We start from the raw sequence: 26465 nt of genomic DNA, 5'->3' as shown, positions 1-26465 counted from the left end.
TCTATAGATGCTGAAAAAGCATTTGATAAAGTTCAGCACTCATTCATGACAAAGACCCTCTATAAGTTAGGTATAGATAGAAAGAATCTCAACATAATTAAAGCCATATATGATAAACCCACTGCAAATATCCTGAATGGGGAAAAGCTGAAAGCTTTTCCTTTAAGAACAGGAACTAGACAAGGATGCCCACTCTCACCACTCCTATTCAACATAGTGTTGGAAGTACTAGCCAGAGCAATCAGAGAAGAGAAGGAAATAAAGGGCATCCAGATTGGAAAAGATGAAGTCAAACTCTCCCTGTTTGCAGATGACATGATCCTATATATCCAACAGCCTAAAGCCTCTACAAAAAAACTCTTGGAATTGATAAATGATTTCAGCACAGTAGCAGGATACAAAATCAACACACAAAAATCAGTAGCATTTCTATTCTCCAACAGTGAACATGCAGAACGAGAAATCAAGAAAGCCTGCCCATTTACAATAGCCACCAAAAAAATAAAATACTTAGGAATTGAGTTAACCAAGGATGTGAAAAATCTCTATAATGAGAACTACAAACCACTGCTGAGAGAAATTAGAGAGGATACAAGAAGATGGAAAGATATCCCATGCTCTTGGACTGGAAGAATCAACATAGTGAAAATGTCCATATTACCCAAAGTGATATACGAATTCAATGCAATCCCCATCAAAATTCCAAAGACATTTTTCTCAGAAATGGAAAGAACTATCCAGACATTTATATGGAATAACAAAAGACCACGCATAGCCAAAGCAACGCTGAGCAAAATAAATAAAGCTGGAGGCATAACACTACCTGACTTTAAACTATACTACAAAGCTATAATAACCAAAACAGTATGGTACTGGCATAAAAATAGACACACTGACCAATGGAATAGAATAGAGAATCCAGAAATCCACCCACACACTTACTGCCAGCTGATCTTTGACAAAGGCACCAAGCCTATTCACTGGGGAAGGGACTGCCTCTTCAGCAAGTGGTGCTGGGATAACTGGATATCCATATGCAAGAGAATGAAACCAGACCCATACCTCTCACTAAACTCAACTCAAAATGGATTAAGGATTTAAATATACATCCTGAAACAATAAGACATCTTAAAGAAAACATAGGAGAAACACTTCAGGAAATAGAACTGGACACAGACTTCATGAATACAACCCCAAAAGCACAGGCAACCAAAGGAAGAATAAACAAATGGGATTATATCAAACTAAAAAGCTTCTGCACAGCAAAAGAAACAATTAACAGAGTTAAAAGACAACCAACAGAGTGGGAGAAAATATTTGCAAAATATACATCTGACAAAGGATTAATATCCAGAATATACAAGGAACTCAAACAACTTTACAAGAAAAAAATAAGCAACCCAATTAAAAAATGGGCAAAAGAGCTAAGTAGGCATTTCTCTAAGGAAGATATACAAATGGCCAACAGACATATGAGAAAATGCTCAACATCACTCAGCATCCGGGAAATGCAAATCAAAACTACACTGAGATACCATCTCACCCCCATTAAGATGGCTAAAATCCAAAAGACTCTGAATGATAAATGCTGGCGAGGTTGCGGAGAAAAAGGAACTCTCATACATTGTTGGTGGGACTGTAAAATGGTGCAGCCTCTATGGAAAATGGTATGGAGGTTCTTCAAACAATTGCAGATAGATTTGCCATATGACCCAGCTATCCCACTGTTGGGAATATACCCAGAGGAATGAAATCATCAAGTTGAAGGTATACCTGTTCCCCAGTGTTCATTGCAGCACTCTTTACAGTAGCCAAGAGTTGGAACCAGCCCAAATGTCCATCATCGGATGAGTGGATATGGAAAATGTGGTACATCTACACAATTGAATACTACTCAGCTATAAAAACGAATGAAATACTGCCATTTGCAACAACATGGATGGACCTTGAGAGAATTATATTAAGTGACACGAGTCAGGCACAGAAAGAGAAATACCACATGTTCTCACTTATTGGTGGGAGCTAAAATAAATAAATAAATTCACACACACACACACACACACACACACACTCTCTCTCACACACAAACCAGGGCGGGGGGGGGGGGTGAAGAAGACATAACAACTACAATTCCTTGAAGTTGATACAACAAGCAAACAGAAAGGACATTGTTGGGTGGGAGGGAGGAGAGGGAGGAGGGAGGGAGGTTTCGGTAATGGGCCCCAGTAATCAACCACATTGTATATCGACAAAATAAAAAAAAAAAAAATTCACAGGGGTGAAGGCATGTGTTGTAACTATACACAGAGGCTGTTATTGAACTTGTCCTTTTTGTGGTCGCAGGCTATTCCCAGGAATTAAAGATGCCATTAAATGCTAGCCTTTCCTGTAGGTTTACATTTTATAGTACTAATAAACCACACACATCTTTTGCAATGTAATTTACAAACATACTATTTATTCAGCTGATTACTTCATTATATTGCTACCTCCGTAATGAAAATTGGGTGCAAAAATGAGAGATCTGGTGGTAATAACTCCTTTTTACTAAGTTCCTCATATAAGTGATCATCTTGCCCATTAACAGGCTTGCAAATCTCAGAGAGGAAAATAATTGTGACTCTTAATAGCTGGTGTGCATATTACATATCCACTCAGTCTCAACTGTGGCCCAGAGTTGGGTTGATAGTTGCTGAAAACACAATGTTACTGTTTTGTAGTTGAAATAGGAAGAGGGTACCCTGCAGAGCTGTCAAATACATACTTAGGAGAAGCCAAATCACAGGCAATATTGTTTTGTCAAACCTGCGCAAATTAGTAGATGAGAGACATTCTGAAGCCCCCCGCTGGTGTGCAGTATCCTGCTTCAAGTAACCATTTTAAAGTATCCACCTGTGGTTTCCAGGAGAGTCTTTGACCTTTTGTTAAAGATCCAACTTTACTAGGCAATTGATTTTTGCTGGTCTCTGGGGCGGTCATGGACATGGATTTCACCGTAGTTAATATTATCCTCTTTTTAGGACTTTTGCCAAGTGAGAATGTATTGTTAATGACCTTGTTTGGAGTGACATACTGTGTGTTTAAGACAGGGAAACTATGTGATGCTCTCCCTAATGACTCAATCTTGAACACAGGATGAAAGAGGCTTTACATAGAGACTGGAGGGGACTGGTGGAGTTGATGCTGGCCCAGTTCCCTTCCAAGCAGCATGGGGCAGTGGATAAAGTGCACGCACTAGAGGCAAGCAGACCTCGGCTCAGATTCCAACGTGACTGTGTACCAGCTGCATGACAGTGGACGCATCCCTGTCTCTTTGGGCCACTTCCCACATTTGTCCAGGTGGCGAGCTCCATAGCTGCCTTTCAGCATGGCTGTGAGGATTGAATGAGACAGCACGGGGGAACACCTGGCATAGCGCTTGACACGTTCATCCTGGGTACCCAGCAAATCTTCGTTCCTTTTCACTTCTGGTCTGCCTTGAAAAGGAATGCAAACTACAAAGAATCTTACAGTGTAATATACACTTTCAGATGACAAATATGGAAGCTAGAGGCCCAGGCAGATTAAATAATATGTTCATTTATTCATTCATGTCCCTTGCTGGGTGTCAGGAATTGACAAAAATCATTGCTCTACCTTCTAGACTGACTTCAGGTCTTGTGCGTGACTGCTCTGCAGATGGGACGTGTCTGCTGTCTGCCCCTCTACTCACCCCTCTGCAGGCTCTGTGCCCTGGACCAGCATGGCACCACTCTCTTCTGGTCTGCTGGTGGTGCCGATGTTCCCCAAGTGCTTATCCTTGGTTTGCTTTTGTTCTTAAGGACAGTCTTATCCTCTTCTATAGCTTTTCACGATCAGATCTGTATCTCTAGCACAAATTTCTCTCGCTGAATTCCTAACCCATATAGGAAATAGTTATTGAAAGAGTCTGCATAGATGTTCCCTGGGCACCTGCCCTATCCGAAACTCACACCTTCCCCAATGAGACCTCTTTCCTCCTGCATTCCCAACCCACCCATGCACTCAAACTGGAAACTGGCGTCAGCTTAAACTCCTTTCTCTCTCTAGCACCCGCTAGGCCATCCAATTACCCATCACTTCTTGGCTAGGAAATGTCCTCTCCCCAGACATTGGCACACTGGCTTCCTCCCTGCTTTCACTGTGACCAGGCCGTCCTGACCCCTACCAGCCTGCACGTGTCCTAAAGCATAGCACTGGCCATGGGGCCTGCAATCTGAAAAAGCTTGCCTGCTGGGTAAAGTCTCAAAGAGACATGACACGTGTCTCTCTCTCTTCCTACTGTAAGACAAACTATGCGTTCCACAAAGCAGAACCCATCTCTTCTATTTCTCTGTATCCCCTGTAGCACATACCCTGAATATCATTTATCCTCAGCAAATGTTTCATAAACTCTTAATGTGAAAAACTACCTTAAAGACCATCTAGTCAATTAATGAACTAGCAGAAAAGAAATCAGGAAAACTAGCCCATTTACAATAGTCACCAAAAAGTTAAAATACCCAGGAATAAATTTAACCAAGGAGGTGAAAGATCTCAAAAATGAGAACTACAAATCACTGCTGAAATAAATTAAAGACGACACAAAAAGATGGAAAGACATCCTATGCTCTTGAATTGGAAGAATTAACATCATGAAAATGTCTATACTACCCATAGCAATCTACAGATTCAATGCAATCCCCACCAAAATACCAATCACATTCTTCACAGAAATAGAAAAAACAATCCTAATGTTCATATGGAAAAACAAAGACCCTGAACAGCCAAAGCAATTCTGAGCAATAAATAAATAAATAAAGCTGGAGGCATTACACTACCTGACTTCAAATTATACTATAAAGCTGGAACCAAAACAGCACGGTACTGGCATAAAAACACTCAGACCAATAGAACAGAACAGAAAATCCAGAAATCAACCCAGATACTCACAGCCAACTGATCTTTGACAAAGGTACCAAGAACATACATTGGGGAAAAGACTGTCTCTTCAATAAATGGTGCTGGGAAAAATGGACACCCATATGTAGAAGAATGAAAACCGACCTACACTTCTTGCCACATACCAAAATCGACTCAAAATGGATTAAAGACTTCAATATAAGACTCAAAACTATAAAACTCTTAAAAGAAAACATAGGGGAAACACTTCAGGAAGTAGGACTGGGCAAAGACTTTATGAATGAGACCCCAAAATTACAGGTGACAAAAATAAATAAATAAACAAATGGGATTATATCAAACTAAAAAGCTTCTGCACAGCAAAAGAAACAGTTAACAGAGCAAAAAGACGACCTACAGAATGGGAGAAAATATCTGCAAACTATCCATCCAACAAGGGATTAATATCCAGAATATACAAGAAAGTCAAACAACTTCACAGTAAAAAAAACAAGTAACCCAATTAAAAAATGAGCAAAAAAGCTGAACAGGCATTTCTCAAAGAAAGATGAACAAATGACCAGCAGACACATGAAAAAATGCTCAACATCACTCAGCATTTGGGAAATGTAAATCAAAACCACATTGAGATACCATCTCATGCCACTTAGACTGGCTATTATCAAAAAGACAATAACAAATGTTGGTGAGGATGTGGAGAAAGGGGAATCCTCCTACACAGTTAGTGGGACTGTAAATTAGTGCAGCCATTATGGAAAACAGGATGGAGGTTCCTCAAACAACTGTAGATAGAACTGCCATATGATAAAGTAATCCCACTGCTGGGTGTATAACCAAAGAAATGCAAATCATCATATCAAAGAGATACCTGCATTCCCATGTTTATTGCAGCTCTATTTACAATAGCCAAGAGTTGGGACCTGCCTAAATGCCCATCATCAGATGATTGGAAAATGTGGTATATGTACACAATGGAATACTACTCTGCCATAAAAAGTATTGTAATTCTGCCATTCCTAGCAACATGGATGAACTTAGAGAAAATTACGTTAAGTGAAATAAGCCAGGCACAGAAAGAGAAATGCGACATGTCCTTACTCATAAGTGGGAGTTCAAAAAATAAACAAACAGAAAAAGAGAGAAAGATACAAAGATACAACAATCTCAGTAAATTTTGTTAAATTTTCAGAAGAAGAGAACAGAACTGAGGACACCAGAGGTGAGAAAGGGGGAGGGGGAGGGGAGGTTAGCAAGAAGTTGGTAAAGGGCCATAAAAAATGATTACATTGTGTGACGATAAATAGTGTAATTATCCTGATTTGAGGATCATGTATTGCACATAGGTATTAACATTCAATGCTGTACCCCACAGATATGTACAATTATGTTTCAATTCGAAATAAATAAATGATATTATTTCAAAAGTCTGTATAAAGTTTTGGATTTTGTAAAGCCCAGTTCATTCCTGGCTTGTTTATCTCCTCATTGGCCAAGGATGTGTCACAGGAGGAGAGATCTGTGGGAATAAAAATAAATTTAAAAAAAAAAGATATAGTCCAAACCTCTCATTTTTAAAGAGGATAAAACAGAGGCTAGAGATGGGGAGTAAATTGTTTAAGATCATATATCTAGCCATGGTGGTATTTCCTGCATATCTATCACACTTTAGCATTTATAAAGTGTTTTCCCATATACTAGCTTTTTTAATCGTAGAAATTGCCTTTGAGGTAAGTATGATTATTCCCATTACATAGGTAAGAAAAATGACTCTCACATAGCTTAAAAAACCAGACCCAGATCACCCACCTGCTAATGAACGTTATTCTGACCCAAGTTCAATACTCTTTCTACTACAGCTAGCCATAATGACAGGCACTTACTGGGTGTTCAATAAATCTTTGTTGGACGAATTACCTATACTGGATCAGTAAACTAATGGTGTTGCACGAGTGAGCAAATATATACTTATTGAACAGATGGATAGGTGGTTGGATGTATACTTAATTCCTTTCTGATACTTGACTCTTCTCTCATGATGACGTTTTAGAGGTGAAAGGCCATATTCGCTGAGTCAAATGCAGTCAACAAGAGCCATGCTAAGAGCAGACAGACGTGAGTGTGGATGCTACCCCGATGCCTATCGAATGTGAGCTGTCCATCTGGTCCTCCTGGACCACGTGTGATCCCTGTCAGAAGAAAAGGGTAAGTATCCAGGCCTGGGGAGAGCTCTGAGCTTCCAGGAGCCCTGACCCTCAGCAAGGCTGGCTGAGGCATTGCCGACAGTGCCTGGCACACTGTAGGCCCTCGATAAATGTTGGCTGATTTAATGAATGAATACTATTCCTTGTGCTTCCAAGTAGCAATCAGATCTTTTCTTTGATCCTTCAGTTATTTCCCAAGCACATTCATCCTTGCTCACTCTAGCAGCTTCATAACTTGACTTCCTGCCTCCCATCTGCTCCTTCAATCTTTCTTTCATGGTGTAACCAGGGGAAGCTATCAAAAATCTACATCTGACCTGTCTTTCCTCAGCTTGAAACTACTGGAAGTGGCCTGTGGCATTCAGAATCAAGTCCAGACTCCAGGGCACCCAGGACCTAACCTGGCCTACATCTCCATAAAGCTTCCCCACTCCAGCACACCACTGCACCTCTCTGACCATTTCACTCTCTCTGTGCCTTTATTCCTGCTCCTTTCTCAGGCAGGAGTGGCCTTTCCCACTTCTTTCACTGGCTAGCACCTACTCATAATGGCAATTTGCTCAGGGGCCACCTCTTCTGAGAAGCCTTCCCTGACTTCCCTTCAGCCCCATCTCCTGTTGGATAAGCCAAACTTTACCAGTTCCAATAGCTTCCTGTTACTCATGTCCCAACACTTATCACGCTATGCTGTTTCTTACCAACCTTCACTAAACAGTGAACTTGTGGAGGCTCATTCAATTCCATGTTTTCAGTGTGTGAGCCAATTTCTGGCACATAATAGGTGCTTCATAAATATTTGGTGTTTGATCTCATTCTATTTTCCGATCTCTCTCTAGGGAAAGCGGGATGGTTGTTACATTTTTCGTTAGCCAGGTAAGCAGAGATTCAGAGTGGTAAGTGACTTCAGTACACCGAGTAGCAAATACAGGCCTTGAACTCAGACCACTGGATCCTCGTCTAGTGTTCTACCAGTGACAACACACGGTCTCTCCAGTATTTGTCCTTCAGCCTCCCTTGTCATAGGAGGGCTGACCCAGGCTCTCAGCTCTGACAACAGCAGATGTGTCAGAGAAAAGAGAACAGTTGCCATTTCCCCAGCTCCTTGGGAAACCAAACCAGCCATGGGCTAGGACTCTACAGAGACTGTGGAAGTAGGCCCAGGACAATTACACAGTTAATTGGATCAATGGAGAGAATGAAGCAGGATCATTCAGTTCCCAAAGCAGGTTTTATTGCTGAAGTTATCAACATTGATCCAATTATCTGGATAACTGCTTCATTTGCACCATAAACCAGGGAGCCTCAGCAGGAGCCAGCCAGAGCTCCTTGTTCAGAGCTGGCAGCAGACATTTCTTGTCTACACGGTCACTGGCTGGGAGGTGTATTCCCTCCAGCATTTCTACACTTCTCAAACCCACTTTGCCCTTCAAGCCTGGGGCTAGTCTTCTTGCAGCCTTCTTTACAGGTCTTATCCTTTCCTGACAGGCTCTGCCTTCCAGGAAGAATGACCCTCTTGAAGTACAAAGGAGCATAGCTAAATGGATATCTATGTTTCTTTTTTGGATTCCATACAAGTAATAACTATGCCTTGTTAATGTCTCATTCTGCAAAGGGGCTGCTTTCCTGATTTGCCCCCATTTTGTGCACCAAAATCCTGACTGCAGCAAACATTTGGAAACCACCCCAATCTGATCGCTTTCTTCCTCTGAGAATGGTTTCTCATTGACCCAGGATAAAATACTAAATCCACCTCACCGAGGCCTGGAGGGCCCTTTGTTATCAGCTCCTGTCTGTGTCTCCCTCCAGCTCTTGCCATTTTCCCTCTTGCACTCTGCTCTCCAGTCATGATGAATCTCTTTATGTTTTCTGGAACAAGGCACATCCTCTTGTTCTCCCAGCTTTGGCCCAGCAAGTTCTTCCACCCAGATGGCTCTTTTTTGCCTTTCTCACACCAGCTGTGCATGTCTGCCCAACAGTCCTACTAGGCCCTCAAGTTTCAGCCTAGATGTCACTTTTTCGAGGACCTTCCACTGTCTCCTAAATTTGCATGGGGGATTCTGCTATGAGCTTACAAAGCACCCTTTATTTCCCATGTCATGTTACCCACTGCCCTGAGATGTCACTGTCTGGGGCCCACGAACACCACCACCATCTGTGACATCCTGGAGGGAAGGCTAGAGGACATGATTATGATGAAAAACAAATAAGCAAGCAAAAATAACACCTACCTTTTAAAACATTGAGTGGTTCAATGGATATTATTGGAATAAACGAGTAAAAAGGTAGAGACGTAGCAATATTTACTGCTAAATATCATTAATAGGGAAGAAAAATAAGTACAAGATATTGGGTGACTACTATGTACCAGACATATTGAGATTTTTACATATATGTAAAATTTAAACTCAATAACTGTACATTTAGGTAATTCATCCTCCCCATGTTACAGATGAGTAAACTGAGATTCACAAGGTTAAGTAACTTGCCCAACATCACATAACTAGAAAGTATAAGTCAGTTGTGGCTCCAAAGCACATACTTTTTCATTTATAATATATCAATGTCTTAATGAGTAAATGAAAACACTTGAATCAACCCGCTGGCATAATTAAACTAAGAGTTTATTTTTTGTTATTGAACTAGCTACATGAGTCCACTTACTAACTTTTGACTCCAAAGCCCATGCCGTTTCCTCATTTAGCAAATCGTGACTGATCACTGTAGTGGCAGAAATCAGAAACAAGGTCCCTGCCTTCAGAGAGCTCACAGTCTAGTTGGAGAAACAGTCAGGCAAATAGCCAAGAACAATATAGACCTTTAAGTGCATATAAATGGGAAAGCCCGAGGGGCTGGGAAAGCAGCAATTAGACAACTCAGTGATCTTGTGGAGTCCAAATCCTGGCTTGAGACCCATTTGCACATAATATCCCTCAGCTCCCAGGGTCCCTGAGGCTCTGCCCTTGGTTCACCTGCTTCTCTCTGGTCCAGTACAGACATGCCTACTTGCTCCAGCCCTCCCAGTTCCATGGGGAACCATGCAACTTCCCTGACAAGGAAGTCAAAGACTGTGTCACCAATAGACCATGCAGAAGTCAAGTGTGATGTGAAGGCTTTGTGTGTGCACAGACAGGTATAAATGGATGTGGGAAGGAGAGGGGAAGCTTGCAAACGAGGTGATGGCACACAATGATGGAATGACTGGCCATGCCTAGTGCTAAAGTTTAGGGTCATGGGACAGGTCAGGAAGCTTCCTTGTTCTCAAATAACTGACCTCCTTTTATATATATTATTTCTTTAAACAAAACAAAACACTTCTATAATGTGGTTGATATTACTAACCCCATTTTACAACTTGGGAAATTGAGACTTGAAGAGATTACTTTTCCAATGTCATGTAGCACATAAATGGAAGAGCAGCAATTAGAAGCTAGGGAATTCAAATTACGTTCATTGACATTAAGAACACCAACCCATCTGCATTTTGGTTCCCTTAACAGAAAATTGGGGGTGATGTTAATACCTCACAAGTTTGTCATAGGCTCAAGTGACATAAAGGATATGAACTCTCTTTGGGGACTGCAAGCTCTGCTAGCTCTCTCAGAGGCCTGGAGTTGAGTACCATGTGGCAAAACCCAAAACAGTTAAATAGTGTGGTTGGCATCATCATCTAGCTTTGAAAAATGTTTGGAGAAATAGTTCCTGTCATTTGCATTTCTGCATCACCAAGTCCAGAATGACCCCTAATGCATAATATAGTCAGTAAAAATGATTGATTATAGAAAGGAAGGAAAAACAAAAAGGACAGAAGGAAAGCAGGATGGAGTACACAAATGAATAATCATATGCTGCAAAACTATGTAAACACTTGTTTTTCCAACTCATTCATTTAGCAAATCCAAGCAAACATATGCCTCTCTATTTCTTCAAGTCTCTGGCAAAAATAAGGGTATCTTCACCCAAATTATCTGGGTAGGAGTTGCAACTCTCTACATTTACTGTACCCATGTGGGCTATACATTGGGATCTTTCAAGAAAGAGTTAGGGATTATTAGAGCAATTTCTAGGGCTTTTGCAAATGCAAAATTCCATCCAATAAATTTGAAAGACTTTTTTACAGAGTATCCATGGACTCATTATAGCCAGTGTTCCATGATTCTGACCAAAGCCATAATGGTTATTCAGACAGGCTTTAGTTTAAATGCCTTGTAAGAAACATTTGAAGACCAGATTGCTATTTTTCTGCCTTTAACACCCCAAGAACATTGGTTAAAAGTGACCAGATATATCTAAGGAAACAGGGTCACCTGTCTTATGGGATTTATTTCCCAACAATATACAAATAAGAAAAGAAGTCAAGTCAGTGGGAAAAACATCTAAAGGAAGCAAAGTGATACAAATATTTCACAGTCCAAATGGCTATGGTGTTGAAGGCAGTATGGTCTAGTGAAAGGGTTTGTGATTAGATAGTTAAAGGTTCCAATCCTGCTGCAAATGTTTACTAGCCATGTGCACTCGGCCCTCTGCGACACTAACAATGGTAATGACGACACTTAACATAGCACTTATTGGGAGTCAGTACTGTTTTATTTACTCGTTGAAATTCCCAACAACCCTATGGGATAGGGAGGATGACTTTCCTATTTTACAGATGAGTAAATTGAGGCAAGGAGGTTAGGTAAAACATGAAAAGTGGCACATCTAGTACTATTTGCAGGACCCCCCAAACCCACCTCCTCTTTCCAGCCTCAGAGAGAGAAGTCCAGACTGCCCCCCTCTCTGGCCACTCAGCCCCTGCTTCTGCAGCATTTTCCCTATTCCTACCCGTCCCCTAACAGAATGGTTCTAAATAATCTCCCCTTAAAGTGCTCTCAGGAATATAACACTTGCTTCTTTTTGGCAGGGGGGTGGCACTAGGGGAATAAACTGTCCCTGCCCTGATACACAATGGCTATTTAAAACAGAGCATTAAAAGCCCAGCAAAATGTCTGGCACCTAGTAGGTGCTTATACTGTGTTAGTTCCTCTCTTGAGAGCCGTGTGACTGTGGGTAATGCCCTTTCTCCATCCCAGGGAGGTGTGTAAACCGAAGACTTCTTTGCAATGGGGACAATGACTGTGGAGACCAGTTGGATGAGGCAAACTGTAGGGTCAGCATAAAAAGTGTCAGCATGAAATGGACCAATACTGGGCAACTGGCAGACTGGCCAGTGGGTAAGTTATTGTGTAGATGGGAAGGCATGCAATTAAATGGAATTCTAGAGAATAGAGAGGGAGGGTATAAACAAGGAGCTGGTATCAACGGGAATTCCTCTCTTTCTTTTCTGAAAAAAGACTGGAGTGTAAGTGGATGCTGTGGCTGCTTCCTGAGGATGGTTCCAAGTTGCTCCAGGAGCGTGTCCCACAGGCAGACCCCACAAGGAGGGCTGGTGTAGGAACCCTGGGACAGAGCACTGCGTGCAAACCCCACACAAGCTGCCACGCAAGGGCTGGGATGACCCTTTATGTTAACACCTGTGATGTGACTACATTAGGTGCTTTCTAAGCATGACCTCTTGAATCCTATTGACAACTTGTGGGTAGGTTTTATCTTTTTCTGTATCTCTAGGCCCCAGCATTTGGCCTAGCCAAGAGGAGAGGCTCCTAAGTAGTTAGTGAAGGAATGGAGTTCCAGGATGTGAATGAAGTCAATCTGTGATTCGAGCCTCTAAGGATCTCTGAGTTGGTCCAATCCTCAGGCAGGGTCAGAAGAGCAAGGTCAGAAGGGGCCAAACTGGCCTGGCATTCACCCTACTTTCTGGCCACATTCTGCAGCTTCTCATTCTGCAGGTGGAGGAAAGAGACCCTCTCCTCATTTGCATTAAGAATCGTCCTATGTCAGACAGCGTGGGGAGGGGCACGATGACCCTGAATGGAATTCACCTTCTTCCTAAACAAACATCAAATCTCAGTCCTTAATGGCTATCATTAGTGAGACTCCTCACATGTGGGGTATCCTCTCAGGACTCCCTTATAAGCCAGCTATTATGTGAGCTCCAGGGTCACCCAGCTAGAGGGCAGTAGGGCAGACATCCAAAGCCAGCAGTAGGGTCCAGCAGTAGGGTCCGACTGGACCCTGCAGGAAGGGACAGAAGGAGCAGCTCCCTGGCCACAGGATCTTGGGTGAAGCAATTATCATGTGGGGCTGTCATTTTGTCTTCTCTAGAAGGAAGTTAATAACACCCTTCTTTCAAAGTTCTGTGAGGACTAAATGAGTAAATGTAACTGTAATAAACTAGTGAGAGGCGGCTGGTGTGGTGGGAAGAATACAGATTCTCTCCTTGAACCAGGACACCAGATGTGGAATCCCGGCCCCACCGACTGCTGCTGGCAGCCAGATCTTGGGCAAGTGAGTTACCTCTCTGTGTCTCACTTCCCATCTGTTAAACGAGGATGAACATAACACCTACCTCATAAGATTAATTCTCATAAGGATAAATGAGCCAATATGTGTAAATTGATTGAGATGGTGCCTCTAAAGGTAAGCACCGTGTTGTATTTGTTAAACAAAATACATAAGTATTCATTTTGATACATGGACAGCTGTCATGGGAAGGAGACCCCAAGACTGTTCTGGTGAGGGACAGAACCAAGGCCAAAGGGCAGAAGCTGATAGGAGACAGAGCTCTTTTCAAAAAAGAGATGGTCAAGAATGGAGATCTAACTTAGGAGGCTGTGAAAAATTGTGTCTAAGTGGGGGCAAGACTTCTTCATTTCTAAAGTGTATGTTACAGTATCTACTGCCCAGGACCTAGATGTGGGGACACTGAAGGAGATGATACATGAAGCTAGCCACTCCTGTGTCTGTCATCAGTTAAACCCTCGGTTAACTGCAATTATTTTGAATATGTTTTGTGATGAGGGTTGTACAGAAATTAAGAAAACCACCACCCTCAAAGAGCACATAGTCTAGCGAGGGTGACACACATAAATAACAAACATTTGTCATAGACCGAGCAGTGTTCTGAGCACTTAAAAAATAGTGACACATATGATCCTCACAACATCTGCATGAGGTGGATATTTTCGTTGTTCTCGTTTTACAGATGAGGAAACTGAGGCACAGAGAGGTTAACTGGTTTGCCCAAGGTCACACAGCTAGTAAGTGGCAGAATTAGGACTTGACCTCAGGCATCTGGCTCTGCAGTCCAGAATGTCCCCCGTACTTCTGCCAGTTGAAATCCAAATCAAGCATTAACCTCCAAGTTCCAACCCACTTTATGGAATAGGTCTGTCTCTCCCACGGGATCAGGATCCCTGAGGGTGATGATACAATTGGCCCTGATTTTTCTGTATCCGGAGCATCTAGTACAGTATCTGGCACATAGTAAGAATTTAGAGCAGACGTCTGCTGACTCATACTGAACTGATTTGAGAGAAATTAAATAAAAAATATTTTCTTTTGTCTTCCTTTAGAACCAAGGAAAATATGAATTTGCACTGACAGAATAGGAATCATACTCAGATTTCGAACACAATGTCACAGAGAAAGCAACTAGCAGATCTAGTTTCAGTTTTGGTTTTAAAATAACTGGAATATTTGAACTTGGCATTAACAAGAAAAAAGTTCAAGGCAAATATTAGAAGAACCAAATGATTTTCTCATACTGTAAGTACTCTTCTCTTGCTTTTAAATTCATATGTGTCTTAGTCTGTTTTCTGCTGCTACAACAAAATACCACAGACTGGGTAATTTATAAAGAAAGTAAATGTATTTGCCTTACGGTTCTGGAGGCTGAGAAGTCTGAGATTGAGGGGTGGCATCTGGTGAGGGCTTTCTTGCTACATCACAATGTGGTAAAGGCGTCACATGGCAGGGAAGTGCATGTGTGTGACAGGGTGAAAAGGGGGCTGAATTTTATCCTTTTATCAGGCACCCACTCCTGTGATAATGGCATTAATTCATTCATGAACTCAGAGCCCTCATGATCTAATTATCTCTTAAAGGTCCACCTCTCAACACTGTTACAATGGCAATTAAATTTCTATATGAGTTTTAGAGTGGACATGGAAACCATAGTCTATGTGTTCCTTTGAAGTTTCATGCCCACAGATGTGTCTATATTCCACATTACAACTACCCTAGAAACCAGAATTATATTTCTATTGTCTTGAAAATCTTTTCACAAAAAATAGCTTGGTCTTAAGCTAACTTACTTTTTAGAGAAACCAGGCAGAGACAGCCTTCTATAATTATTTTCTCTCATTTTCTGATAAACATTTTCCCTTGGCTTTCAATAAATGTAATATGTAGCTTTGCCAGACAAAAACATCTCTGGAAGCTCTCTGACCCTCAGCAACCTGACTTCCATTCCAGATATTCAGCTGAAATCCCTCTCTGGAATATCACCCAAGGCTCTTTGACTTCTTAGGGTATTTGGTGGCATTGACCAAATCATTGCTTTCCTGCTTTTTCTGCTTTCTTTCTGCTTCTTATCAGTTTCCTTCCTGATAATAATATCCCCACCTGTTCTTTACTTAACTTGTGGCCATCTTACCTTTCCACCCAACAGTCACTCCCGGGTGGTCTCTCTGCTCACTTCTCCTCTTTTATAGGGATAAGCCATGAGCTTTTGTCACTGCTTCTACCCTTTCTGTTAAGCTCCAGACCTGCCCTTTCCACTCTTCTAAGTATCTTCATGTGGATGCCTTGCTGACACTCCAAAGCAATTTCTTCCTTCTAAATTTTCCATCTATGTTAATGGCATTTTTTCCTTTCTGCTACTCCAGGCTAAGAACTACAGAATCATATTTGTCTGTCATTTCTGCTTCATTTCCACATCCACTGGTCACCAAATTCTTCACTATTACTCTCCAATTTTTCTTTATTCTAACTCTCATTACATCTTAATTAGTCCAGGCCCTGTCATCTCTTGTTCTGCCCTAATAAATGGTCTCCCTGTCTCTTACCTTGCCCCTTCAAATGCATGCGCTGCCAGAGAAATGTTCCTACGATACTAATCTAATCATATCCTCTGCTCCCTATTGCCCAGAAGTTAAAGATCAAGGCCTGTGATTGGGTGAATGAGGAGTAATTGGAGCGGGAAGCAATGGGATATGATGTTGGAGGAGCAGGTGACAGGCAGATCTAAGGAACCTTGAATTCTAGGGTGAGGAAAGTGCAATTCATTCTCTAGCCACCAAGAGTTTTCAATGAGCATGATGTGATAGAAAATTAATCAGAGGGGATCTGGAGGAGATCAAGACGGAAAGTCTACAATGATTCATACAAGAAAAAAGAAATGTGAGAGACTCAGAAGGCTCTTTGCTGCTGAAATATTAACTAGGAGAAAATGGGTAGTAAACATTAATTAGACTTTAATTGTCTGTGCTTATCTTTACTCATCTTTTAGTCTGTGAGCTCTTTGGAGGAAGAAGCTGTTTCTCATCTCTAGACTCAGAATGGCACTTAGCAGGCCCTTAAGACTATAGTGATGAAGGACAGGGCCACTGTAGTGATGAAGGACAGGAGAGGTAAGGCAGAAGGCAGGTTGTCGTGGGTCACTGGGCTAGGACTAGAACGGCATGAGAGCAAGCCAGGAAAAAAAGTGAGGGTCCGGGAGGCAAGTACGAGCAAAGTGGGCAAGGCTTCCTAGGGATGAAAGATGGGGACACCCTTCCCCTTTTCCTCTGCCTGCACCCTGGTATAGGGAGCTCTCACCTCAGGTGATAGTACTACCTCCTGGAAGCTTATACTTCATCTGGCATTGCCAACTGTCATTCTATTCCATATATCAGGTGGTCTCGAAACTTTTTCTGTGCAGGGCAAGATAGTAAATACTTTAGGCTTTGCCAGACCATAAGGTCTCTTGAAACTATTCAATTCTGCCATTGTAGTATGACAGCAGCTGCAGACAATATGTGAGCAAATGGACATGGCTGTGTTCCAATAAAACTTTATTTACAAAAACAGGCACTGGATCTGGTATGCAGGCTGTAGTTTGTTGATTCTTGCCACCTAGGACCATATCTAGCTTTCCAAATGCACCTTACTCTTTCCTCAGTGGCTTTTCTTCATAGAGCTGAAAAGGCATAAGCAAAGAGGTTGCCTTAGCAAAGCCTGTACCCCATCAGAGAGGACCCAGGAGCTCCCGCTGCTTCCCGTCATGCCTGCTCCTGGTTACCCTTCACAGTCCTTATTTGCTACAGTAAGGAGGTAAGTTAAGAGCAATCTCTTCCAAGCTGAAAAGGATATTGGAATATTTATGAGAACCAAAAGCCTGTCAAAGAGGCCGTCTTCCCTCAAGTATCCTAAAGGAATCATAAGCGCGATGACCCTGGACCAGGAACATCGGATGGTATTTGTTAAAGTTCATCTTCTTGTTCCAGATTCCTAACTTTAAAGGTCTGGTTTTCCCATGTTGGTATTTCATTTAGAAAAGCACATTTCTGCACGTGCGCTCTGACCTTGAAGTAGCACATTACAAGCTGAAACCCAGAAGCCTCATGCTCCATCATGCATTCCTTCAGAGAGTCAAGTGGCTACCCCTGGAGTACAGCTACGGGGAGTACAGAGATCTCTTTAGCGATTTCGGGACCCACTACATCACAGAGGCTGTGCTCAGGGGCATTTATGAATCACACTCATTATGAATGAAGAGGCCATGCAGAGAGCAGGTACACTGCCCAGGGGACCATGGCTGTCCCAACGGGGCACACGTGAATGATGAGTTAATGGAGAGAAGCTTATATCAGTTGCTGGGAAAAGACTCGTAAGTTGTGTTTAGTTTTCCTTCTGCCTACCTGGCTACACTTTCTAGGTCTCATTTGCAGTTCCTCCTCCTCTTTCTGATGTGCTAATGTCAGCCCTCCCCACCTAGCCCTCTGTCTGGGCCATTCTCCCTTCTAACAACTACTCTCTCTAGAGAATCACATTCAATCTCACGGCTTCAAATGCCTTTAATGTGCAGATAACTCCTAATTTATATATCCATCCTGAATCTCTTCCCTGCACTCAATAGCTTGTGCAGAAATGCCTCCTTGATACCTTCACTTGAATGTCTAACAACCATCACAAACTTAACATACCCCCAAGGCAGACCATAGTTTGCAAAATTTGGAGAGCCCTGGGATAGAGGTTGGAAATGGGAATAAGCCATTTTTATCAATAATCATTATAATCTATTAGGAAAAACATCTTGGGTTAGAATCCTGGCAATACCATTTTATAAGTTCTGTGACCTTGATCAAGTTACTTAACCTCACCTGAAAATGGAGCTAATAATTGCTACCTTGCTGAGAGAAAGGTATTTGACACAGGAGTGGTGACTGTGAAACCAGGTAAACCTTGTTTAAAATTTGGCTCTATCAGCTTGTAAGCCGTATGGGCCTGGGCAAAGGAGTTAATTCAAGGTATGAGTTTTCTCATTTGTGAAGTAGAGTCTGGCTAATAGTGTCTGGCTCATAAAATTGCTGCCGGGTAAAACAAAATATTATAGCCTGCCTATCTATCAGTCTACCTATCTGCCCATCTATATACCCATTCATTTACCTACCTACCAATTTACCAATCTGTCATCTACCTACTTATCTATTTACCTACCTATTTACTGATCTATCATCTGTCTACCTGTCTACCTACCTACCTACCTGTTTATCGATCTATCATCTACCTATCTACCTATTCATATACTTATCTATCATCTGTCTATTTACCTATTTATCTATTATCTACCTACCTACTTTTCTACCTACCTACTGTTTACCTATCTACTATCTACCTACCTACATATTTGCCTATCTATTATCTACCTATCTATTTACATCATCTATCTTCCATGGACTAACTCAGTAACTGGCCTTATAGATGCTTGAGGTAAATACCCTTCCTTGTCCTGCCCCCAGCTTGTGATTGGGTGAACTTCTCTTTTGCCCCATGTACTGCGACTCCTCTGTGGGCAGGGATATGGTTTGTCCAAGCACATCTCCCAGGCTCCCAAGCAGGCTCAGTGAATATTATGGTAACCAAATTGTTGGTTGGGTTGGAGTAAATTCCAAGCTGTAAAAGTGGATCCTTCAATGCCAGCTCTTTGTGTCCATTCCAGACAGAAACAAGAAGAACACCATTGGAGGTCCTTGTATGAGGAGGGCAAGTGAGCACATCACCACCCTGGCATGCAAGGAGCTGCCAACGGCAGAACTGATGCAGGAGTAGGGAGGTGCAGTGCACTACAACCTGGATGTCATCAAAGTAAAGGTACACACAGCTGCTGTACCCATCCCCTCCTCTGCTCAGACACCAGCTTCTGAGGGCCTACGATGAGCCACGGTGTGGAACGCAGAGACCAGTAACACCCAGGCCCTAATCTTGAGGCACATACATCACAGTTACATCTGGGATGTACAGACATGAACACACTGCTTAGTACCACCTAGAGACCCCCAACTCTCACTTGGGCCCCCAAGTTGCTAAAGGAAATTAAAGATGAGCTTCTATTTCTAGCCTTCTTAAATTAATATTCTTTCCATTTCATCATAGAATCACTCATTAAGTTATTTGTTTATTTAAACACTTATTCACTCAACCAACAAATAGTGGCCAAGTTACTGCTGTGTTTCAGGAAGTAATCTACTGGAGAAAAACAAAGAAGATGTAAAGATGAAAAATACAGCCTAGGATGAACAGGAAGATACACACAGGCATAACTATCTTACAGGACAGGATAAGACACCTTGACAATAGCTAACATGTTTTGAGCACCTGTGATATTTGGGACCCTTTGCCAGGGGCTTTAGAAATGCTATTTCATCTAATCTTCACTACAATGTGCAGATCAAGTAGGCTTATCTCCATTCTGCGACTGATAAAGTTCAAGGGTCAGAGAGGCTGTATCCATCTGTGGCTAAGAGTCTCTGTTAGGTCCAGACAGGAGACTTTGACTTCTTCCCTCCCCTCCAGACTTTTCTGGAGATTTGGTGAATAAAAAATAATAATCCTAACCACCTGTCACCCAAACAAGAGGAATTTTGCAACCTTCAGCTAAAAAGATGTATGTTAGAACAGGACTGTCATACACATCAACAATGGTAGGTCCTTGCCCGTGGGGACTTCTGCACGGTACTCATAGCATGTCTTACACCATCCTCTTCTCGCCAGTGTCTGCACAGTCATTGATGGGCCATTGCCCACCCCCTGGAGATTCCCCATTGCAATCAAGAAGGGGAATTGAGGGGCTGGAGCTCTGACGAGAGACTCTGCAGTTGCTGACCCTGGCAATTTTCTAATGTCTAATTGCATGTCAAATGCACAGTTTCTGCAGAAGAAGATTGCCATTCATATCTTCTCCTCTGAACTTATTCAGGAGTGACGCTTAGTGTATGGTTGCTGGCAAGCACGAGATGGGTAAAGTCAACCATATGTTGTAGGCATCTCCAGAGAGATCTGGGCTTGGGTGATACCATCCATGGTTACATTGGTTGACATCACAGGTGGGCGTGGGAGAGAAAAGAGAGTTCAGGGGAAAACAGACCCCTGTCTTTACTTTTTACTGAGCTATCTTACCTGATTTTTTTTGGAAACTGAGAGCCAAGATAATTCCCTACTTAGAAGATTGAATGTGCCTGCCTGAGCACTGGGAATGTCAAGTATGTGATGTGATGTGAAATGTGTTACAGATCAGAGATGTTTTCAGAAGTGTTGCAGGAGTGGGAGAGAATGTTGAAGATTTTACACAATTCTGTACCTCCCTAACCTGAGTTGGAAACATACACGCACACTTTCTGGCTAGAGAAAACTATGGATGGCTTCACATTATCTCAGAATAATTCTTCTCTGCAAAGCCAGCTTACCAGGTAGCTGGAGCAGTGACTGGCTTTCAGGACAGTAGAGCCTACTAGATAAGCAATTCCTAGATGCAAGAGTGTTGCCAAGGCTTAAGTAAGGTAACCAGTCTTCAAGATCAAGGTGTGAAACATGATGTCTATAGAAGCCAGGTAGGCAGGGAAGGAGACCACAGAAGAACCTATTCACGCTGCTCACTGGTAAACTTGCAGAGACGTGGCTCTTTCTTCAAAGAAGAGTTAAGAAACAACAATGGACGTATAGATTTTTGTGCACAAAAGACTGAAATTATATTCAAGGTGCAGAAAATGAGCATATGTCTAAAAAATAGAAAAATAGAAGTAGATTTTAGAATGCATTTGCTTTGTGATTGTAATAAAATTCAAGGAAGCAAGGAATTTATGAAATAAAAATAGAAGCTGAGATGTTTAGACACTAATCAGATAAAAAGGGAGGTAGTTGAGTATAGGAAACCAAAGCACAATAGCAGAATTAAAACCTACATTGGAATCTATAAAGAACAGAATTGACACTGCAGAAAATTGAGTCAGTGATGTGGAAGTTGCTATAAAAATGTTCTCATAATGCAGAAGTAAAAGATAAAGAGATTAAAACAATGACAGAAAAGAAATATGAATGGAAAGTACAGAAGTGGAAATCTAAAACACAGAAACTTCTTCCTGAGAAAGAGACAAGTTTAAATGTAAAGACACATTAATCAAATCAAGCACATAATACGAGAAACTTCTCTGAGCTGATAATGCAGAATTGGAAATTAGGCAAAAATACTGAAGACAAAACAATTCTGAAACACATCCTGGTGAAATGTTTTACTTTTAGGAACAAATACATCCTACAGGAATGAAAGTCTAACCGGTCTTAGAAGTCCTTGCAACATGAAATGACTGGAGATAATGGAGCAATAACCACAAGGTCTTGAAGGGAAAAGCTTGTGCTTCAGAAAGTGGTCATTAGTGGTGAAGAATTCCAAAGATATTTTGAGATATTAAAGGAGTCACAAAAAGGATTGCCAGAGATAGCAAATCAAAATACAAGATGTCCAGTTACATCTGAATTGCAAATAAATAAGGTTTAATTTTTTAGTATACGCATCTCCCAAATATTGCATGGGACATACTTACACTAAAAAATTACTTGTTTATTTGACATTTAAATGCAACTGAGTATCCTGTACTTAACTAGTAATCCTAGTCACAAAGTCAATTATCCATGTACATTTTTGTGCTAGTCAGGGTAGACAGGTTGTGGGCTGGGACCCAGGCTGATGGAGAAACTACTGCATGGATTATTGGCATTGCCCAGGGTAGAAAGGAATAAATATGGTAGTGAATGGTGCTCACACAGAGGTCAGAATAGCCTAGATCATGCTGTAGAATAAGAACTCCCAAATTGCAGTGGCTTAGTACAACCAAAGTTTATTTCTCAATCACACGTGTCTGAAGTGTGTTGGCGAGGAGGCTTTGCTCAAGGTTCTCACTCAGGGATCCAGACAATGGGGGATTTATCTTCTCATGTACTATCCAGATCACCACGGCAGTGATAAGGGAGTGGGACAAGTCACCTCACTCTGCTCTGAAAGCTCCGATGTGGAAGTGGCACTCTCTTCTGCTCACCTTTCATTGGTCAAAACAAGTCACATTGCAAACCTGCCTTTAAGGAAGGGGGAAATTGCAGCCCTACTGTGTGTCCAGAAGGAAAAGAAGTGGAGATATTTGGTAAACAGCAATAATGACCATCACACCTTTCCAAAAGCAAATTACTCAGAGATTTTCTAAAAGCAAATTGCTCCAACTGAGAGAAGTTTTAAAAAACAAATATGGTAGCACTTGTCTGGTAAGGCAATATTGGATTTGGACTGATAGATCTCACCCCCACCTTCCAAAACGAATTTTACATTTCACACAAGGAATATAATTAAAAGGCAGATAAAACACCAAAAAAATGATTTTGTCACGAATGAAATCCTTAATATGTGAGGAGTGATACAATTTATAAGAAACATCTCAAAAGAATGGAACACCCTTCTGAAAGTTTCTAACCTCTCTTGTAATAAAAAATGAAAATTAAAGTAACAATGCAGTATTATTTTTTATCTATCAAATTGACAATGATTAAAAATCTGTAGTACTCAATGGCATGGAGACTGATGAGCTGGGCACTTTCGTTGAATGGGATGGGAAAATAATTTGGTACAACTCTAGGAAAAGAAAGCAGATATATCCAAAATATTAAAACTGTTTATAGCTTTTGATTCAATTACTCCAAATGCAAGAATCTACTAAAGAAATAATTTGAAAATTTGGTAAAGATATTTATATATATATATATAAAAGACAGGTCTTGTTTTGTTGTTTGTAGTACGGGGAAGGGAAAAGAAAAAGGAAAGTGTCCTAAAAGCTCAACGACAGAAGAGGAGTTAATCCGTTGTGGTTCATCCACACAGCAGGATACTCTGAAGCCATGCAAAACCATTTCACCAGACTATTGAATCATGTGGGAAAATGCTCATATTACAATGTTAAGTGAAAAAAGTGAAATATAAAACTGCACTTACGTCTAACTCATAAGATTGTTGTGAAGATTAAGTTAGATAATATACAGGAAGTATTTAGTTTAGCACCTAATAAATGCTAGCTTGAGTAATAATTACTTGATATCATTAAGAGCACCAAGGTCCACTATAGAGAATTGCATGGAGTTTAACAGAAAGTGTCCACTGTCTTTTTGCAACAATATGATAAACACAATTTTTCACCAGGACATGTGTGCTGAGGACCCAATGATTGATGTGAGCAGTTAAGATTTTGTATTTGGGGGAGAAGTGGGGAAGAAAGAGGATAAGGAAAGGAAGGAGAAAGGGAGGGAGGAAGAAGGGGAGAAAAGAGAGACGGGAAAAAAGGAAAAGCAAACCAAAGAACGGACAAATGTGCCATATTAAATTGAATGGGAATCAGTGGAGTCCTTAGTAGTTGCTGCTCAGTTCCAAGGCTGACCATAGTTTGCAAAATTTGGAGAGCCCTGGGATAGAGGTTGGAAATGGGAATAAGCCATTTTTATCAATAATCATTATAATCTATTAGGAAAAAACACCTTGGGTTAGAATCCTGACAATACCATTTTATAAGTTGTGTGACCTTGATCAAGTTACTTAACCTCACTTGAAAATGGAGCTAATAATTGCTACCTTGTGAGGAGAAGGAGAGATCATATTTGTAAACCTCCACACAACTCCCGGAACACAGTATATGGAAGGTTTATTCCAATTTGGCTAGACTTGGTCATTCTGCTGGAACGAATCTCAGTGCTGGTAGGAAAATGCCTTGGTGGCCAAAGGCAGCCCTTCAGGGTGCTCCAGGAGCAAAAGCAGATTGTTGGAGCAGCTCCTCACGGGCATAAAGCAAGCTTCCCGCTTCCTCCCTCCCAACCCCCCTCCCCATGTGTGGCCAGCAGGCTGGACGGTTATGTAAACAGCCTCTGGATCAATTCATTGACCACAAAACGTGAGACAATGGGACCACCAAGGGGCCTGGCTCTGCCCACTGGGGTGAAGGTCAGCATCAGATGCATTAAGAATTGGAAGCAATTTTCTTCCCACCAGAGGCTTCTATCAGGCATGATTGCCTGCATTTAGACAGACCCTAAACTCTCCAGGGTTGGATTAGGGCAGGATCACACACAAAATCCGGAGAGGAACCTGGCCCTGGAGCTGAAATGTGAGCCGAGAAGAGCTGAACGTTTTTAACCACTTCTTTGGACTGTGCTTCTGGTTTTCCTAACCCAGGAACACTACCACATCCATCTGTAACTTCTCCCACTCAAACATTGCCACCTCTAGCGAGTGACCAGCACCTGCTGTTTCTGCTCCTACATTTCTGATAGCCATGCCCTCTCCGCCAGGCCTGCAGCTGCTGAGACTTTCCATCCCCTCTTCATCCATCCATCCATCTACTTTGCTTACTAAGCTGGGACTGGACCCTAGGGACACAGAGCTGAGCTGTACAGAGACCTGGTCTCCAGGAGCTTGCCATCTAATTAGAGAAGAAAAAAGAGAGACTTCTGCAACTTAAAAAAAAATGCGGTGACCATAAAGGAGCAGTCAAAAACACAGAACTCGCATCAGATGAGTATGCACAGTATCCTAGATGTTTAATGCAGGGAGGTGTTCCGAGAGCTTTGGAGCTCTGGAAAGGCTTCCTCGTGGTGGCTCTTGCATGATGTGAATGATTTTGATAGATTTGGAGGGGGAGGGTGATGTTGAAGTAATATTCCCATAATACTTCCAAAGAGCTGCTGGAAAGTCACCTTCACTGCCCCACCAAAGACCGATTCATGGTCCACTTCTCCCCACCCCTCACCTGCTGCTCTCTTCAGGTTTCCTCTGTTGCCTGTAACCACTGGGTTGTAACCATCTATTGGTGTGTTTGTCTCTATCTCTAGATTCTGAGCTCCTTGAGAGCAGGGATTTTATCTCACTTGTAATTTATGCTTAATGCCTAGCACTTAGTAGGCTTTCAGCAAGTGTTCATTGATCTGAATGTGAATGAGAGAATTTGTGGATGCTGGGCAGGGGAGGCAGGGCGAGGATGGGCATCCACCTGTGGCTATAGCATCCATCCACTCATGGTCTGCGTGCACCGACCCCGCCCCTTCCTGTGTCGCCTTGCTCTCCGCTTCTGTCCCATGTCTGTTTCCTCTCAAAATAAATGCTTTTCCTCTCTGCCCAGGTGGAGCCTCTGTATGAACTGGTGACAGCCACAGATTTTGCCTACTCCAGCACAGTGAGTGGACATGAAGTGGACCCTGGAGGAGTTCCAGAAGGAAGTCAGCTCCTGCCACTGTGCTCCATGCCAAGGGAATGGGGTCCCCATCCTGTAAGGTAGCATTTCCAGGTGGCTGGTGTCCCTCATGGAAGCCATTACCTGAAGGGGGCTGGCTTTGGGGCCGGCCATTTGCCCACTTCCATTTCCCAAGAAGTCAGAAGATAGGCAGCTCTGGCTGTCAGAATACCTAGGTTCCAGCCCCAAGGGGCACAGTGAGGGACGGCAGTACTGAATTGAAGACAGGAGCAGACTGAGACTGGGCTGAGCAGGAGAAAACCTTTGTTCATGTCCTGACCAACACACGGTGAGAAGGTTTGGGGGTGGGCAGCAGCAAGAAAAGGCCATTAGAACTTGATTGCTAATGTCAAGGTCATGTCCGGGGTTACTGCTGTGGGCAGGGCAAACTGGGAGTGGCGGGGCCTAGAATCTCATGCTCCTGTTGTGATGGGCTAGCAAGACTCTGAGGAAGAGTCTGGTCTAGCACCCAAACATAGGGCATCAGGAGCAACTAGTTACAGCAAGTCCCATGTCAAGGAGCCAGCTGAAGTCGGGGCAGGGCCCATGTGGATGGAGTGAGCTCAGCAGAGGGGATGCAAAAGAAGACATATTCACAGGGAGAAAGATTCCAGTTGCAGGATGGGATTGAGAAATATGTTTCCAGTTTCTCAGACAGGCTGGATCTGAGCAA

General features: G+C 42.2%; 1 protein-coding gene across 1 annotated transcript in view; it reads left to right on the top strand.

Annotated features, from left to right (window-relative positions):
* The window catches only part of C8B (complement C8 beta chain), a 36021-nt gene that overhangs the window by 7674 nt on the left and 1882 nt on the right, over positions 1 to 26465 (top strand). The window contains 9 exon segments of the mRNA XM_063105761.1: positions 6968 to 6987; positions 6990 to 7031; positions 7034 to 7122; positions 10110 to 10251; positions 12191 to 12265; positions 12268 to 12331; positions 19205 to 19352; positions 25682 to 25740; positions 25742 to 25833. Coding sequence (XP_062961831.1) covers positions 6968 to 6987; positions 6990 to 7031; positions 7034 to 7122; positions 10110 to 10251; positions 12191 to 12265; positions 12268 to 12331; positions 19205 to 19352; positions 25682 to 25740; positions 25742 to 25833 — 731 coding nt within the window.

The sequence above is a fragment of the Cynocephalus volans genome, chromosome 8 (genome assembly GCF_027409185.1).
Source record: "Cynocephalus volans isolate mCynVol1 chromosome 8, mCynVol1.pri, whole genome shotgun sequence".
Taxonomy (NCBI): Eukaryota; Metazoa; Chordata; class Mammalia; order Dermoptera; family Cynocephalidae; genus Cynocephalus; species Cynocephalus volans.
Note: the sequence above shows the minus strand (reverse complement) of the source record. Positions and strands in the feature narration are given on the sequence as shown.